General features: G+C 39.6%; 1 protein-coding gene across 7 annotated transcripts in view; it reads right to left on the bottom strand.

Moving 5' to 3' along the window:
* The window catches only part of RIN2 (Ras and Rab interactor 2), a 235,161-nt gene that overhangs the window by 161,764 nt on the left and 54,720 nt on the right, over positions 1-18,677 (bottom strand). The window contains exon 2 of one of the 7 annotated variants that reach the window (XM_060185997.1): positions 13,138-13,265. The exons of the other annotated variants lie outside the window; for them this stretch is intronic. Coding sequence (XP_060041980.1) covers positions 13,138-13,139 — 2 coding nt within the window. The 5' untranslated portion in view covers positions 13,140-13,265. The remainder of the gene's footprint in view (positions 1-13,137; positions 13,266-18,677) is intronic. 7 annotated transcript variants of the gene reach the window in all.

Genomic DNA, 18,677 nt, shown 5'->3' with positions numbered 1-18,677 from the left:
ATACCTGGGGGATATAAAATCCCCCTTTCTTTCACAGCCACCCATTGTCACAAAGACCACCACTCCATTTTCATTTCTTTACAAGGCTAAATTGTCCACCAATAATTAATTAATTAAGAAAAATTATTTTTAAAGTAGCAATATATAGTATTTATATTAGTTCATTCCTCACTGTAAGTATTTAGAATAATTCTCTCTCCCTCTCTCTCTCTCTCTCTCTCTCTCTCTCCCTCCCTCCCTCCCTCTGCTAAAGTTATAACAGCCCCAAACTCCAGGAGCTACTAGGGAGAGTGCCCCTTGTTTGTGGAAGGTGAAGAAATGAAAAATGAAATGGGCAAATAGAAAGTTTGCTAATGAATGTCTTGTCATGACTGTTGGCCTATATACATAATGTCATCAAAAACTATGAGTGTCAGGGCTGGGGAAATAGTTTACTTGGGATAGTGCACTGCTGTGTCATGAGTGACCCAGGTTTTAGCCTGGCCCTCACTGCATTGAAAGCATCTTCAGTGCTGCAGTCTCTTTCATTCTGTCTACCTCCCTTTACCTCTATCTTAAGAAGAAAAAAAAAAGTCAGAATACAGACAGCATATTCAAAGTGCAGACAAAAATTGTCACCCTAGAACTGTACATCCAGCAAAACTATCTTCTAAGAATCAAGGAGAACTTAATACAGTTCTAGATTAAAAAAAAACAACAACAACAAACTATGATACCTTGCTATAAGAGCTTCTCTACAAAAAAATGCTAAGAAAATTCTTTCAAGTTGAAGTCAAAGGACACTGGGCAGTAATTTAATCCCACATGGTTAAATGCAAAAAAGTAAAGATAGCTACACAGGAAAAGACGAAGAACTGTCGGCTGCGACATGGAGGAGAGAGAGAGAGAGAGAGAGGAGATCCGGAGCAGAGAGGGAACACAATTCTTTATTTGCGCGGTCACCTCAGAGTTGGGTGAGAGCACAGTGGTTAGGGCCACGTGGAGCTAGCCAAAACGGGTGCCTCATGCGGCAACCTTCCCTGCGTTTAATCACCGAAGTGAAAAGCGGGCAAGAGAGAGAGGGGTGGAAAAAGAAGGGCTTTATAGGGCAAAAACCGGGAGTGACAAGCCGGCACAGGATTGGTTGGGAAGGGCACTTCGAGAATATCATATTAACTCTTGCGGGAACTGGCACTAGCCTGAGGGGACAACATGGCGGAACAGGCACTCCAAGAATGTCCCAACTCTCGCGGGAACTGGCACTAGCCTGAGGGGACATCTGCACAGCAAAGAACAATGTAAATTTATTTTTGTATAGCAAACACTTTTCCTTCCAATTTCAAACACACTGCATAAATATTAATTACAAAACTATGATGACAGGCTTATGACATTTAAGGATGTCTGTGAAAAAGAAGCAGGGCTATATAAAGCAAAATTTCTGTATATTATTGAAGTTTAATTAGTATCACTACAAATTAATATGTGCATTGTAATCCCCAGGAAAAATGACAATAAGGGAATTAAAATTACACATTAGAAATTTTAAAAAAACATGAAAAAAATTTAGTTGCATTTATATATTTTCTTCAAGTCTGTGAGCAACTCTCTACCCTAATCCTGCTTCTTACTTATACTCTCAACTCTGACACTATCTTTACAGATAATATTTCTAGTCCCACCCATGTTAACTATCAAGCTCATGCAAGATTACTAAGACACAGGTTCCTAGGAACATCCCAAAAATAACTTCCTAGCTTCCTTTTACCATAACGTCTCTACTTTCATCTGCTCTATTCCTAATTCATGCTTCCAGTTTATTAAACATTTTGTCCTGCTTTATATCTTACTGCCATAGTTGCAGATTATGATTCCATCCTGACTTCCCTGGGCAGATTTTCTCACCAATGCTGCCTGGAACCTCACCTCTCCAGAGCCCTACCCCACTGGGGAATGATGGTATGGATGGACCTGCTAATGTCCCTGTCCAGTGGGAAAGCAAGTACAGAAGGCAGAACTCCCATGTTATACAGCACCAAAAATATTTTGGTCCATGATCCCAGAAGGGTTAAACAACATGGAAGTTGAGTGGAGGAATGGGACACAGAATCCAGTGGTAAGAACTATATGGAATTATATCTCTACTATCTTACAATCTTGTAAGTCAATATTAAATTATTAATAAAAAATAGTTTTAAAAAGATAAATTTACTACTATAAAGGAAGGCAGTAATGATGGAGTAGAGCAAACAAAGGGCTGAGGCATAAAAAAAATAATAAATAGTAAAATGACAGATGTAAATCCTACCTGACCAGTTACCATATGAAATGTAAGTAGTCCATGCTCCCAGAGGGCTAGAGAATGGGAAAGCTATCATGGGAGGGGGTGGGTTAAGGAGATTGGGTGGTGGGAATTGTGTGGAGTTGTACCCCTCCTACCTTATGGTTTTGTTCGTTAATCCTTTCTTAAATAAAAAAATTTAAAAAAAAAGAAATGTAAGTAAACACTACAACAAAGCACAGACTGATAGATGAAAAAAGTTTTCAAATGATACAACCATATACATTCTGCAATGGTTAATTTTGTACATAATTGAACTAGGCTAAGTGATGCCCAGAAAATTTATAAAACATTATTTTGTGGTGTGTTAGTGTGAATTTCTCTAGCATTTTAATCTGTAGATGAATAAGGAAGATTGCTTTCGCCAAACTGATGACATAAATCCATTATAAACCAATTATCCAGATATTATCCAAGCTGCTTGAGTTGAAACATCCATTTTCTGCCCTCAAACTTTTTTTGTTCCTGATTCTCTGGCCTTAGACTGGGACTTACAACATTTGTTTACATGCCCCTGAATCCTACTCTATGCTCTATGGATTCTTAGATTCTTGAATAAGATGTGGAAACATTTTGATAAAACTCTAATCTACTATTTTAGAAAAAGAAAAGAAAAGCACATTATGAGTAGAAAGGAACTTCTTTAACTTGACAATGAATATCTATGAAAAGCCCACAATTAACATATACTAAATTAACAGTTAAAGACCAAATAGTTCTCTTTTAAGATCAAAAGGGAGATTTTATGTTCTTGCCATGCCTGTGAAGCATTGTACTGAACAGAACAAGTCTAGGCAATAAAGGAAACAAAAAGCATACAGACTATAGAAGAAGAAATGAAATTTTTTCTATTCACAGATGATGTGACCTTGTACACAGGAAATCCTAGCAGATTCACATACAAAATATAAAAGTAAAGAGATTTAGTAAGGATTAGAGAATAGAGGATCAATACACAATTATAGTTCTTTTTACAGTTGAAATACAGTTAAAAACACAACTCTATTTATAATAGTATTTAAAAGAATACAATGCTTAGTCATAAGATGAACAAAAGTATAAGACTTATTCAGTGAAAACTACAAAGCATTGATACAAAAAAGGAAGATATAAATGGAAAGATATCCCATACACATAGACTGGAAGATGCTACCACATGATTGTTTTGCCCTGGAGGCAAAAAAAGAGTTATAAACAAAGTTACTCTTAGATCCTTCAGTTTCACCCATTGGTATATCCCCCAAAAGAACTGAAAATGCATGCTCACACAAAATATTGTATACTGATGTTTATGCCAGCAATATTCATAACTGTCATGAAGGCCATCAATTGATGACTGAATAAACACAATAAACATAATACAAATAATGTGAAATGTCCATATAATGAAATTTTTAAATTAAGTGTGTATTGCACCAAAGTAAAGGATTCTGGGGCAGGGGGGATTATGAATGTCCTGTAGCATGATGATGGAGGAGGATGTAGGTGGGAGGTTAGAGTGCTATGCAGAAAACTGAGAAATGTTACACATGTACCAACTACTGTATTTTACTATCGACTGTAAACGATTAATCCCCCAATAAAGAATAAAAGAATTAAGTATTGACATATACCATAAGATGAATGGACCCTGAAAATACTGTACTAAATAAAAGTAGACATAAAATCATACTATTTAATTCCATTTATACAGAATGTTCAAGAGAGATGAATCCACAGAGAGATATTAGTGGCTGTCACTGGCTGGAAAGAAGGAAAGAGAGAGAATGACTACTAATGTTTATGGGGCTTCTTTCAGGGTTTGTGCAAATGACCTGAAAATAGATAACTTTGTGTATAGAATGAAAACATTGTGGGTTTAAATCGTAAAAGATTTGACGTGTGTATCATATGTCAATTTTCAAGAAGTAAAAGAAAAGCAATGACTTTATTAAAATTAAAGCCACTGTTACGTTACGTCTGACTGAGGAAATTAAACTTGATTGAGAAAATTAGCTAATCACCCATGGCATTCACTCTATTCCCATAGGGCATACTTCTATAAGACACAGAGCAAATGTAAGCTCAGCTCACAATTTCTTATTCATGAAATAGGGTAAGACAGAGCTTAGACTGGCAATACAGTACCTGTTTTAAAAGCAAGCGAGAAGGCAACTGGCAAAAATTACTTGGGTCAATATTTAATCACTAGGAAAGGGGAAAATAGATTGAATGTCTCAGACTTTTTGGTGCATAGACCCCAGCTCTGAATATATACTTCTTTAATCTAAGTACTTAAGGTTTCAAATTGATAACCTGGTTGAATTTTAACAGTGGGCTTAAATAATTAATGCATTTCTAATAATGACCTTTTTCCTTGAAATATTAAATCACCTATAATCTCAGACCAGGGAGACCAGAAGCAACTGGTCCTATCACTATATAAGATACAGCTATATGTAAATAGCATTAAATGACATAAAATATGGTGAGGTCTTATATGATACAGCAAATCCTAACCATGGGATTTTCAAAGTTAACCAAATTCCCAAATAACTTAGTTATAATAATAATAACTATCTATAGCATTCTTAAACTCTAGTATAGCAGGAACCTTCCCTATTCTCTATAAAATCCGTTATTTCTCCCAGTCCTGAAACCACTGGAGCATGGCTTGTTTTCTGCATGCTTCTCTCAGTTTACACTATTCGATACTGCATCTGCAGATCTCAACCAAATCAGTGCAACCAGTATCACCTTGACACGTTTAACTTCAGATTGTGTCCACAGACAACAGGCCTATGATGTCAACCCTTCAGCTCCAGTACTCTGATGAGACCTTTCCTAGCTCATAAGACTCCTTAATTCCATTTTGAGTAGGGCACTTCCTAACAAAGCCCTAATACCTAGATATAGTCCATGAGATAGAGCACATGTGTACATATATCTATAAGTTAGGGGAAATATATATACCTTAAAGTAAAAGTGCACAATAATTTGTGGTGACTCAGTAAGTGCAGAAGTAGAAAGATCTAAAAAAAAATAATTATAAAGACACTATAAAGTACTTAATCAATTAGTTTCTACTTAGACCCAGATACCCAGATCACTTACTTCCTATTTCATTTCCTTTGATCACTCCAAGGTTAACCTTGTCAGACAAAGTTAGGACTTAAAAAGCTGGATAAGAGCAAGAGATCAGCATACTTTAAAGATGGCTCTTTTGGTCATTACCAGGCCACTCCATCATCAGGGGCCCTAGTCATGGAATCCTGGAATTCTCACATAGACATGATGGGCCTAGACCTCTAACAGATCCCTCTCTCCACTGTGTCACTGGTCATCTCCATCAGGAACAACATAGTGGACCCCCCCCCACATGGGCCTCTACAAGACCTTGCCTTCAATGTGGATCAACAATAGTAGGGAATGCCCCACTCTCAGAAGGGAGGTTGGGTCAACATGCTCTGCCACTTGAGGAAGGCGAGTCCTGTAAAGAGTGCAGCCTAAAATGTTTTTAGCTATGACCAAAGAATGCGAGCTCAGACCTATAGGGATGCAGAGGCTACACAAGCTCCAATTCTGAATATGGGTCCCAGATCAAATCGATGAGGTTTACAGTTAACAATATTTATACATTTTCCCATATTTAGAAGCTACTCTCTGCCCTAATCCAGCTTTCTAGTCTAGTCCTTTTTCCAACTCTGACACCATCTTCCTGGACAATACCTTTAGCCCATCTGCATGTTATCTGTCAGGCTCAGGCAAAAATTAGTAAAGTCATGGGCCCCTCAGAATATACCTAAAATAGGCCTACTAGCTTTTTCTAAAATGTAGACTTTATATTATTGCCTTTAGGTTCCTGATTTTTAAACTATTTGTTTTGCTTTATTTTTTTAATATTTTTTTCTTATATTTATTTATTCCCCATTGTTGCCTTTGTTGTTTTTTATTGTTGTAGTTATTATTGTTGTTATTTATGTCCTCATTGTTGGATAGGACAGGGAAATGGAGAGAGGTGGGGAAGACAGAGAGGGGGAGCGAAAGATAGACACCTGCAACCTGATTCACTGCCTGTGTAGGTGATTCCTGCCCTGCAGGTGGGGAGCCGGGGGCTAGAACCGGGATCCTTAAACCGATGCTTTTGCTTTGCGCCACGTACACTTAACCCGCTGTGCTACCGCCCAACTCCCCCAATTTGTTCTGCTTTATATCTTAGTGCTTTTCTATTCACCAAGTTGCAGATCTATCTTGACACCAACCTGACTTCCCTGGGCAGATGACCTCACCAATATCCTGGAACCCCACCTCTCCAGAGCCCTGCCCCACTACAGAAAGATAGAAACAGATTGAGAGTAAGAGTCAACCTGCCAACACCCATATCCAGCAAAGAAGCAATTACAGAAGCCAGACCTTCTGCACCCCATAGTGATCTTGGGTCTATACTCCCAGAAGGATAAAGAATAGGGAAGCTTTCATTGGAGGTGATGGGATATGGAACTCTGGTGGTAGAGTCTTGTTGATCATTTTTAAACAAACAAACAAACAAAAATAATGCTGCTTAGAAAAGACCCTGAATTTTACTTAGAGGATACTTCCCTTATCAGTGATACCACTCTTCTGAGAAATAAGATATTGTCAGAAACACAGGTCAGAATTCTAGCTCAGCCATATGGCCATGTAGAAGGTATTTCCCCTTACCTAAGTTTCCACATTTATAAAACAGAGACAACAGGTCTGCTCACAGGGTAGTATTATGCTGCTAGTCTAGGCCCTCTGAGATGAAGATACCAAGTCAGGATTGATTGTGTAAAGATTTCATTATGGCAAATAACTGTGGGAAGAAATGGGGAGAACAATCAGGCCAGGATGCAGTCTTGTTCTCTTGAAGGATGGGAGACAATAAAGAAGGATTATGTGAGACCACAGGAAAATCTGAAGGCCTGAGAGATACCATGCTGGTAGAGATGGCTGTCATGGCACCATTGGGATGAACCAGTCTTAGCACATTGCCGGGTTCATTCAGTGCCTGGGGAAGATTACAGAACATAGCCACTGGCCCTCATGCAAAGGGTTGAGTTTAATTTAAAAGTTCAAAAGAAGCACCTGTGCAATAGGTGAAGTGAAGCTGAGCATACAAGTTCCAGTACATCCTGCTCTTACATTTTATATCACACAGTTTACAGTTTTCACATTCTAGGTCTTGCTTTTGTGATGGATATCTAGCCAGTAGAATACCAAGGATAAGCCATTAGAAATAGGCCCCCATTGAAAGTTAGATGGTTTATGCTATCAATCAGGAGAAAACAAAACACAAGGCAAAAAGAACACTGTTAATTAACTATAAGATTTCTTATATGAAGTTTGAGTTTCTGTGTCTTGAGGGCAGTTGGTATCTCTGTGCCTCCTGCCTACTGTTTTCTTGTAAGTGTATGTCTAATAAAGACCCCTTTTTCTCCCTTCTACACTTTGCTTTTTGTGAATTCTCTCGCAAATCTGAGGCAGCTGGCTTCCCACCCTCCTTACCTCGGTCAATCACACCCCTTCTAGAAGGAAGTTTATAAGGCACAGTCTTATGGGCAAACAAGTATAAGAATAATGAACTGTCTGGCAAAACAGGGGGAGGGAGAAGGCTGGGGTGAGCTGGGAAGGGGATGTGGCCTGAAGTCCTGGTGCATAATGGTAGAAATGGACTTAAGCTGGGAGTAGGGCGGTAGCGCAGCAGGCTAAGCACATGTGGCGCAAAGCGCAAGGACTGGCATAGGGATCCCGGTTTGAGCCCCCAGCTGCCCACCTGCAGGGGAGTCGCTTCACAGGCAGTGAAGCAGGTCTGCAGGTGCTTATCTTTCTCTCCCCCTCTCTGTCTCCTCTCCTCTCTCAATTTCTCTCTGTCCTATCCAATGACAGCAACAACAACAGTAATAGTAACCACACTAATGATAAAACAACAAGGGCAACAAAAGGGGAAAAAATGGTCTCCAGGAGCAGTGGATTCGTGGTGCAGGCACCGAACCCTGGCAATAACCTTGGAGGCAAAAAAAAAAAAAAAAAGAGAGAGAGAGATAGAGAGAAATAGACCTAAGCTGAGGATGAGAGTGTTCTACAGACACCAATCACAGGGAGATGAGAAATTGTACCCATGTGTCAACAACTATACTGTAAACCATTAATACCCCCACCCCAGTAAAATAATTCAGAAAAAAAATGACAGATAAATAGCATAGCACTGAAAATCTACTTGCTTCACACTGATGTACTAATGGGTTTGGCTGTAAAAATTATAATTTTAACTACTATTCAAAAATAGTGTTAGGGAGTCGGGCGGTGGCGCGGTGGGTTAAGCGCACGTGGCGCAAAGCGCAGGGACCGGCGTAAGGATCCCGGTTCGAGCCCCCGGCTCCCCACCTGCAGGGGAGTCGCTTCACGGGCGGTGAAGCAGGTCTGCAGGTGTCTATCTTTCTCTCCCCTCTCTCTCTGTCTTCCCCTCCTCTCTCCATTTCTCTCTGTCCTATCCAACAACAAAGCAACGTCAACAATGGAAATGGTAACCGCAACGAGGCTGCAACAAAAAAAAAAAAAAAAAAAAAAGTGTTATTGGGTTTAGTTGTAAAGGACAAACTTTTGTCATAAGGGGCTGGGTGTTGGTGCAGCTGATTAAGTATACATGTTACAGTGCACAAGGACTATATGACAAAAGTTTATTTATTTGTTTACTATTACTGGATAGAAACAGAGAGAAATAGAGAGGGAGAGAGACAAAGAGATATCTGTAGTACTGCTTCACCACTCACAAAGCTTTTCCCCTGCAGATGGAGACCAGGAGATCAAACTTGGGTCCTTATAAATTGCAATATGTCTGCTCCATCAGGTGCACCAACACGCAGCCCTGAATGAGCATGACCTTGGCCAAAGATGTTCTCTTTTTTTTTCTTTAATTTTTATTTATTTGTTGGATAGAGACAGAGAAATTGAGACAGAAGGGGGAGGCAGATAAGGAAAGAGACAGACACCTGCAGTCCTACTTCACCACTCATGAAACTTTTCTCCCTTCAGGTGGGGACCAGGGGCTTGAACCCAGGTCCTTGCACACTATAATGTATGCGCTTAACCAGGTGTGCCACCACCTGGCCTCTGCCAGTGGTTCTCTGTCACAGAAGCACCTGTAATGGAGTCAACATCAAAAGTTGTCTGTTAACCTTACATCTGGGATTAAGTCCATGTCTAAAGAGGAATGAGTGTCACCACTCTGCTGACACTTTGGGCCCTTTAGAGATAACATCATATGACAATTTCATCAGCTTTCTTCCACAGTAACAGGAAGTTCCAGCCAAACCACATGTAGGATCCTGGAGACTGAATTAGTAGCCTGGCTACAATCAATAATTTCTTATATGTTACAGCGTGTGAGAAATGACTACAAATGGCTGGACTTCGGCTAAGATTATTATGGCATTCTCATGTAACACTGGAGAGCTTTCTGCCTCAGATAGCACAGGACAATCATTGCATAAGAATAAAGAATGGGGGTTGGCAAGGTAGCTCACCTGAATAGTGCACCTGCTTTACCATTAGCACAATTCAGGTTTGAGACCAGCCTCCACCACAATGAAGAAGCCTTTGCTTCTGAGGTATCTTTCCTTCTTTCCGTTTCTGTCACATTGCACAAAAAACAAAAACAAAAAAAATCTGAAACAAACAAAAAATATGAGAGGGGGCCAAGAAAGAATCCCAGAGTTGCACTACATAAGTTTAAAAAAAAAAATGACTTGAGGGGGCTGGGCAGTGACATGCCCAGTTAAGTGCACATATCACTCTGAGCAAGGGCCAGAATTCAAGCCCCTGCTCCCAACTTGCAAGGGGGTCACTTCATTTGTGGTGAATCAGGTCTGCAGGTGTCCATTTTTCTCTCTCCCTCTCCCCTGATGCTCTCAATTTCTCTCTGTCCTGTCCTATCAAGTGTAACAGAAAGAAAAAAAAAAGGAGGGGGTGGTTACTGGGAGCAGTGGATTTATAGTGCTGGCATCAAGCCCTTGTAGCAAAAAAAAGAAAAAAAAGACTTGAAACTAGGCTTAAAAATTAATGAGCTGTTGGGAGTTGGGCAATAGCGCAGCAGGTTAAGTGCACATAGCGCAAAGCGCAAGAACCGGTGTTAAGGATCCCGGTCTGAGCCCCCGGCTCCCCACCTGCAGGGGGGTTCCCTTCACAGGCGGTGAAGCAGGTATGCAGGTGTCTGTCTTTCTCTCCCCCTCTCTGTCTTCCCCTCCTCTTTCAGTTTCTCTCTGTCATATCCAACAATGATGACATCAATAACTACAACAATAAAACAAGGGTAACAAAAGGGAATAAATATTTAAAAAATTATGAGCTGCTCAATGTAGAATAATAGGAGTACATATTTCCCCACTCTCCAGAGGGAGGCTGGGTCAACATACTCTGCCACTAGAGGAAGACTGATCCTGAAATGAGTGCAGCTTGGAATGTTCCTAGCTATGACCATGGAATTTGAGTTCAGACTGACAGAGATGCAAAAGTTACGCAAGCTCCTTTGCTAAATATGAACAGACATGGGCCTGAGGTCAGATCAATGGAGTTTACAGTTAAAGATATTTATATACTTTTCCCATATTTGGGATCTCATGAAGCATCCCCCCTTCAGTTGGGGGGCAGGGGCTTGAACCCTGTTCCTTGTACATGATGATACGTGCACTTAACCATGTGTGCCTGCCAAGCCCTATAACTTTTCTTCTATCTCCCTTCATGTGTAAGCTAGCTAGAAGTGATTCAGTTGTATACATCTAAATACCTTGACTGACACATTTTCTTTCATCCATAACAGTGGAAATGGAACTGTTTTAAATCACAGCATAGTTTCAATACACACAGTATCTGTGGCAACCTGGAATACAAGGGAGACTATAAATGGAGCTATTCTAACTATATATAGCTTGGTCTTCCTGCTCTCGTTCTAGTACCCTAGAGAATTTAGCTATAGTAGAAAATACAAACTCCTTGGCAAAGTTATTACAGGAGGCCCTTCATATACTGGGGCCAACCTATTTCTTCTAAGTCACTGCCTATCATGCCTCTTGTTCTACAATCCCACCAAATTAATTTCCATTTGCAAGCATATCCATAATTCTAGGTCTCCATAACTGTTCATCTATTTTGTCCTCTTCCTAGTTTGTCAGTCATAACTCTGTGCACCAGGAAAATGTCCATGTGCCAGTCAAGCCTCGGATCCATTACTTCCATGTGTCACTCAGCAATGGGAATATACTTGGAAAAATGCTGATTTAGTGGTCCGGGAGATGGTGCAGTGGATAAGGCACTGGACTCTCAAACATGAGATACCAAGTTCAATCGCTGGAAGCACATGTACCAGAGTGATGTCCAGTTTTTTCTCTCTCCTCTATCTTTCTCATTAATAACTAAACAAATAAAGTCTTATTTAAAAAAATGCTGAGGGCAGGGGTAGATAGCATAATGGTTATGCAAAGAGACTTTCAGGCCTGAGGCTCCAAAGTCCCAGGTTCAATCCCCTGCACCACCATAAGCCAGAGCTGAGCAGTGATCTGTTAAAAAAAAATGCTGAATTAGGTGTTTTTACTATTGTCCAGGTATCATAAAATGTAGTCACATAAACCTAGATGGTATAGCATACTACCAACTTAAGCTATTGGAACCATCACTATATATATATGATCTATTCTTGACCCAAACATTGCTAAACAAAGCATGACTATATAACTGCCATGAATCTTTCACAAATGGCTCTTGTTAGCCCTTAACATTTATTAACCTATTTTCAGATACAAATATTCTCCCAAATATTCAGCCCAGAATATATATACCAAGCTTGGTGAATGACACTGAATTTTCTCTTTTCGTCATTCACACTATCTGGCAAAGCTTCAGACTAGTAGGGAGAGATTTAGCTTGAGCTGAAACAGCTGAGTGAGTCAGCCCAGTGGCAAAACAGAGCAGAGGCAGAGAAAAGCAGAAATGAATCTAAGGAATGTGGGGGAAATGATCAGTTCACAGGAGTCAGTAAGACCACAAAGTATAGAATTCTCAGAACATGGCAATGGGGTGGGGGTAGAGAGCATAATGGTTATGTATAGAGGCTCTCATGCCTGAGGTTCCAAAGCCCCAGGTTCAATCCCCTGCACCACCATAAGCCAGAACTGAGTAGTGCTCTGGTAAAACAAAAAAAGAAGAATATGACAACAGAAGGACATACGCTATCATGCTCTGTTCAAAAGAACTATATTTCTTTTGGAGGGACAATAAACTGTTTCTGTAGGTCAAGAACAAATACATCAGTTCATCTACATCTACAAACAAGTTGCAAAACAGTGAAGAATGGAAAAAAGTGAAACAAGTGATAAGAGTACTGCAATCACAGTCAATGACAAAGATGAGTGATTGATTCCTGCTACAGAAATCAGGAAGAGCAAAAACAGAACTGATAGAGGGACTCAGTTATTCTCACACATTCTCATGCACAGTATCTTAGCGATAAAAATACCCTTAGCTTCCCATATTGACAGACCCAGTACTCCTGTGGTTAAAAAAGAGTTAGAGGAGCTACTATTCTTGACTTATTTCAAATTACCAAGAAGGAACTGATGAGAAAAGTGGAAGTGATGACACTGGGAGAGAAGATACTGCATCATTTCTATGTTCATAATAGCCAGGGAAGAGAAACCTAGTCTGATTGACACTATTGTAGCACAAAAGCACAATAGCAGAGCTTTCAGAAAGTTTAAAGTGAATTAGAGCCTATAAAAAATAACCCTCCTGGGGCTGGAAAATGGCTAATCCAGTAGAGTACATACATTATTCACAAGACCCTGGGTTCAAACTCCAGCACTGCATGGGAGCATCACAGTCTGGTTCTTGGAGGTGTTAAGTGGATGGTGGAGTAATGCTGAAGTGTCTCTCCCTTTCTCTGCTTTCTTTCTCTCTAAATTAAAAAATAAATTAATTAAAATTAAAAATCTCTTTCTCCTACTCCATAGATTATCTTTCTCTCTCCCCCTTCCCCCCCTCCCCTCACTATCTAGAACAGAATGAATAAAACAGTTAGCCTTGGAGTCCTGTTACTGAACATATGTGAGGCCCTAGTGTCTCTCTCTCTCTCTCTCTCTCTCTCTCTCTCTCCTCTCTCCCTCCCTCCCTCCCTCTCTTTCTCTTCTTCCTATCAGATAGGATGGGAGCTTCTTGAAAGTGGAAATCACTACAAACAAAAGTAACAGGCCAAGTGGGAGAAGTACCACAGTAAACCAATGTGTTTGCAAACAAACAACTTTGCAGTTAACTTAGGTGAATCCAAAAAAAAACAACATAAATTTATGTGACTAATTTAGAAAATCCTAAGGTCCGGGAAAGGAGGGTCTTGCAAATAAAAAAGGTTCAATAACAATATAAAATAATATTTTAAAGGTATACATGGAATAACATATGGTTGACTGGTAGCAGAATTAAAAACAAGACAAACCTGTCAATGTCTTTGCCTATATATTTAATACATGTAATCTGAATGAATAAAAAAACTAAAAGACTGTCCTCTCCTCTCCCGGATCAACTAGGAATACCAAAGGAGACCACCCTGACCGAAACAAGACAGGACTAGAATGACCACAGAAACCCAGTAAATCACCCGTGAGTACAAACACGCGTGGCTGGTGACAGAGAGGAGAGAGGGGCCTAAGGAGAGATTAAGTGACTGCTAACAGTTCGACAGTTTGTCAGTGGAGACACCACCTCCAGTCTGCTCCACCAACAAGGGGACAGCTGAAGGGAGGAAAGGACTCCCCAGAGACTCACCAAGTACAACTCTGAGTCTCCATTGCTACTACCCTCAGAATCTGGAGCAGCAACAGGGAGGGACACCAGGGCACAGAGATCTAACCGGGAAACTCAGGAGAAGACCTATACCTCGGTGGCATAGCTGAAGGGCTGTGAAAGTCTCTTTGCATAACCACTGAATTATCTCTGCCACACCCTGCTTTATCTCTTGGTCAGGAGTCATTGATTAAGCCAAGAAGCCTATTGATAGTTTAAAAGCCCTCAGGCTACCATAGCCTACAGGGGAAAAAAAAAAAAAAGGCTTTTACACCACTGAACTCCAACTCAGGGATTGAAAAACCTCTTAACTTATATAAAATGGTTAAAACAACAAGAAAAAATAATGGAGACTCGAACCAGGACAAGAGTCCAGCTAAAAGTCCTCCAGAGGGCAAAGCACAAAACAACGAGTTCAACATCCAAACATTAGCTAAGGAAATAATAACAGGAGTGAGTAAAGAATTTGAAAAAATTGTAATCAGAACTGCAGGAACAACAAATGAGAATATGGAAGAAAATTCTAATTATCTCATGGTTATTAGAGAGCTGAAAGCTGAAATTGCTGAGCTAAGAAGGCAACTAGCTGAACAAGCTAAAACAGTATCAGAGCAGGGCAACAAAATAGATGAACTCCAGAAAGCAGTAGAGGGCAGAGAGAATAGAATCAATGAGGCTGAAGACAGAATCAGCAAGATTGAGGATGAATTAGAGACAACTAAAGAAGAAGTAAGAGATCTCAAAAAGAGATTAAGAGATGCTGAAAACAACAACAGAGTCCTATGGGATGACTTCAAAAGAAACAATATACGCATTATTGGCTTACCAGAGGAAGAAAGAGAAGGGGAGGAAGAAAGCGTTCTCCAGGCCATAATAGCTGAAAATTTCTCTAGTCTAGACAACACCAAAGACATAAAGATTCAAGAAGCCCAGAGGGTCCCAAACAGAATTAACCCAGACCTAAAGACACCAAGACATGTCATACTTAGATTGGAAAGGAATAAGGATAAAGAAAGGATCCTCAAGGCTGCAAGAGAAAAACAAAGAGTCACCTACAAAGGAAAACCCATAAGATTAGCAGCAGACTTCTCCATACAAACACTACAGGCCAGAAGAGAATGGCAAGATATCTATCGAGTGCTCAATGAGAAAGGCTTTCAGCCAAGAATACTATATCCTGCTAGACTGTCATTCAGACTAGATGGAAGCATCAAAACCTTCTCAGACAAGCAACAGTTGAAGGAAGCAACCATCACCAAGCCTGCCTTGAAAGAAGTTCTGAAAGGTTTCCTATAAACAACCAGACCACCACAAATAGAACATATATCAAAACACTCTAAAACTCTACAAGAATGGCGTTAAAATATCTTCAATCTTTGATATCAATAAATGTGAATGGCCTGAATTCACCTATTAAAAGACACAGAGTAGGAAGATGGATCAGAAAACACAACCCAACAATATGTTGTCTACAGGAAACTCACCTAACGCAACAAGACAAACACAGACTTAAAGTGAAAGGATGGAAAACTATCATTCAAGCCAATGGCCCACAAAAAAGGGCAGAAACAGCTATTCTCATATCTGACATGATAGACTTTAAAATAGATAAGATTAAAAAAGATAGGAATGGACACTACTTACTGCTCAGAGGATCAGTCAATCAAGAGGACTTAACAATTATTAATATCTATGCACCCAATGAGAAGCCATCTAAATACATCCAACTTCTACTGAAAGAGCTACAGCAATATATTAACAGTAACACAATCATAGTAGGGGACTTCAACACCCCACTATCTCAACTTGACAGATCATCCAGGAAGAAAATCAGTAAAGACATAAGGGAGCTAAATGAAGAGATAGATAACCTAGAACTATTGGACATTTTCAGAGTCATTCAGAGCAAGTTGTGGTATATATACACAATGGAATACTACTCAGCTGTAAAAAATGGTGACTTCACCGTTTTCAGCCGATCTTGGATGGACCTTGAAAAAATCATGTTGAGTGAAATAAGTCAAAAACAGAAGGATGAATATGGGATGATCTCACTCTCAGGCCGAAGTTGAAAAACAAGATTAGAAAAGAAAACACAAGTCGAACCTGAAATGGAATTGGAGTATTACACCAAAGTAAAAGACTCTGGGGTGGGGGGGTGGGTGGGGAGAATACAGGTCCATGAAAAATGATGAATGAAATAGTGGGGGTTTTATTGCTAAATGGGAATCTGGGGAATGTTATGCATGTAAAAAAAAAAAAAAAGAAGTAGAAACGCAAAGCAGAAATTGACTGAGTTTGGAATATGGCACCAAAGTAAGAAAGCAGAAGTATACTAGAGTTTGCAGTGAGTACCTCCCTAATACTTCCTCTCCACTTTTCCAAGCTTTGGGTCCATGATTGCTCAACAATTTGTTTGGCTTTGTATGTTAACTCTCTTTTCAGTCACCAGGTTCCAGGTATCATCAGGATGCCGGCCAGACTTCCCTGGATTGAAGACACCACCAATGTGTCCTGGAGCTCAGCTTCCCCAGAGACCCATCCTACTAGGGAAAGAGAGAGGCAGACTGGGAGTATGGACCGACCAGTCAACGCCCATGTTCAGCAAGGAAGCAATTACAGAAGCCAGACCTTCTACCTTCTGCAACCCTCAATGACCCTGGGTCCATGCTCCCAGAGGGCTAGAGAATGGGAAAGCTATTGGGGGAGGGGGTGAGATATGGAGATTGGGCGGTGGGAATTGTGTGGAGTTGTACCCCTCCTACCCTATGGTTTTGTTAATTAATCCTTTCTTAAATAAAAAAAAATAAAAAAAATAAAAAAAAATAACATTAAAAAAAAATAAATAAAATAAAATAAAATTAAAAAAAAATAAAAAAAAAAAACTAAAAGACTGTAAAACTAGGAAGAAGATACCAGTCTTTATTAGCAAATTGAGTCTATGAGACAGTTGTATGAACATTGGGATATTCTAATGGGCACTTCCATATCCCAGTCTGGAAAGAGCACTTTAAGGCTATGATTCAAGAGAAAAATGTACATGAGATTATTTGTGGTCATTTGCAAGCATTCATAAGGAACTGAAGAGGTGCTGAAATGAGACTGATATATAATGCTAAGTCTGGTTGGAAAAAAAAAAAAAGACAGAGAAAGCAGTGAACTGTTCCAGCTATGAAAGACACAAGGGTCATTTCCCCATAACTCTGGCTGAGATTATTTACAAAATGATACATTTTAAGGGTATAGGGGGATATTAGTTTCTAGGGTCAGCCTGGGTTTCCAAAGGCAAACCATGTAAAGTTAGCCACACTTCCTGTTCTGGGCAGGGCTATTGGACTAGGAAAAAATATATTGCCTGTGGCTCTGAAATTCAGAAAGAGAGCTGACAAATAATGACACCATTTTCTAGCAAGAACAAAAGTAGGCCAGAGGATGAGAATACAATAGTGAAATGCCCATACACAGAGAACCTTAGCTAACTGCTATTATACTGTAGCAAATTCCTAGTTTCTTGTCATATCCAGGATCTTTATTAAATTAGGATAAGGATTATCAAGGTTAAGTTGACAACTGACTTGAAGAGAGAAATGGCAAATCTTTTAAGTCCTATAATCCTATAATGTTTCCTAGATACTCCTTGTTGATGTCCAGTCTTCCCAGTTCTCACTTTGGTGTACCACACAGAGTTGAGAATGTTCTTTAAATTGACTCATTCTATTTGGGGAGGGGATGGGATACAGAGTTCTGGTGGTGGGAATTGTGTGAAGTTGTACCCCTCTTATCCTATGGTTTAGTCAATGTTTCCTTTTTATAAATAAAAAATTAAAAAATTAAATTTTGTACTAGTGAATTGCCATTCTACATGATAGCTGTTCTCATGTTGGAGAGTTCAATGTTTTACCCACTGAACTGCCTGCCAGGCCACCATAACCGGTTTTCAAAGCACTTTATACATTTATTAACTCAGTTCACACCAGCCTCTGGATGAGTCTAGATGTGAACAGTGCAGTTATTGCTGCACATTCACTCCTGCTTACAGCTACTTAACTTGGTCTTCAGATTTCAGAGCATCAATATTTTCTTTAGCTTCTGCTTCTTTATCATGTCCACTATCAACAGTTTTGATTTTAAAGGTAAGAAATTTCAAAAATAGGCAATGTCTCCTTGTTATGACATTATGACTGTTAAAACAGGGAGAGGTTCACCCAGAGGTCTCACCATGTGGGACACTTTAAGAAGCTATGTATCTAAGGTTAGTTTTCTCATCTGAAAAGTGGGTATTCAAAGAAATAATCTAAGGTAAAGCACTTACCATAATGCTTGGAATATAGTAACAGTTAAGCAAATGTTAATTATTCTAAAGAATATTATTAATTACCAGAAATTATTTGAAATATTTTTTAAACTCTGGTTTACTGAGTTGCTAGGCAAAAATATAATCAATATATGTGCAAATAGCCACCTCTTTTTATAGAGTGATGCATGAAGAAATACAATTTTAAGTGTATGCAAAGCTCTTTGCAAGTAAAAT

Source organism: Erinaceus europaeus, chromosome 1 (genome assembly GCF_950295315.1).
Source record: "Erinaceus europaeus chromosome 1, mEriEur2.1, whole genome shotgun sequence".
NCBI lineage: Eukaryota > Metazoa > Chordata > Mammalia > Eulipotyphla > Erinaceidae > Erinaceus > Erinaceus europaeus.
The sequence above is the reverse complement of the archived record's forward strand: the minus strand, read 5'-3'. Positions and strand labels throughout refer to the sequence as shown.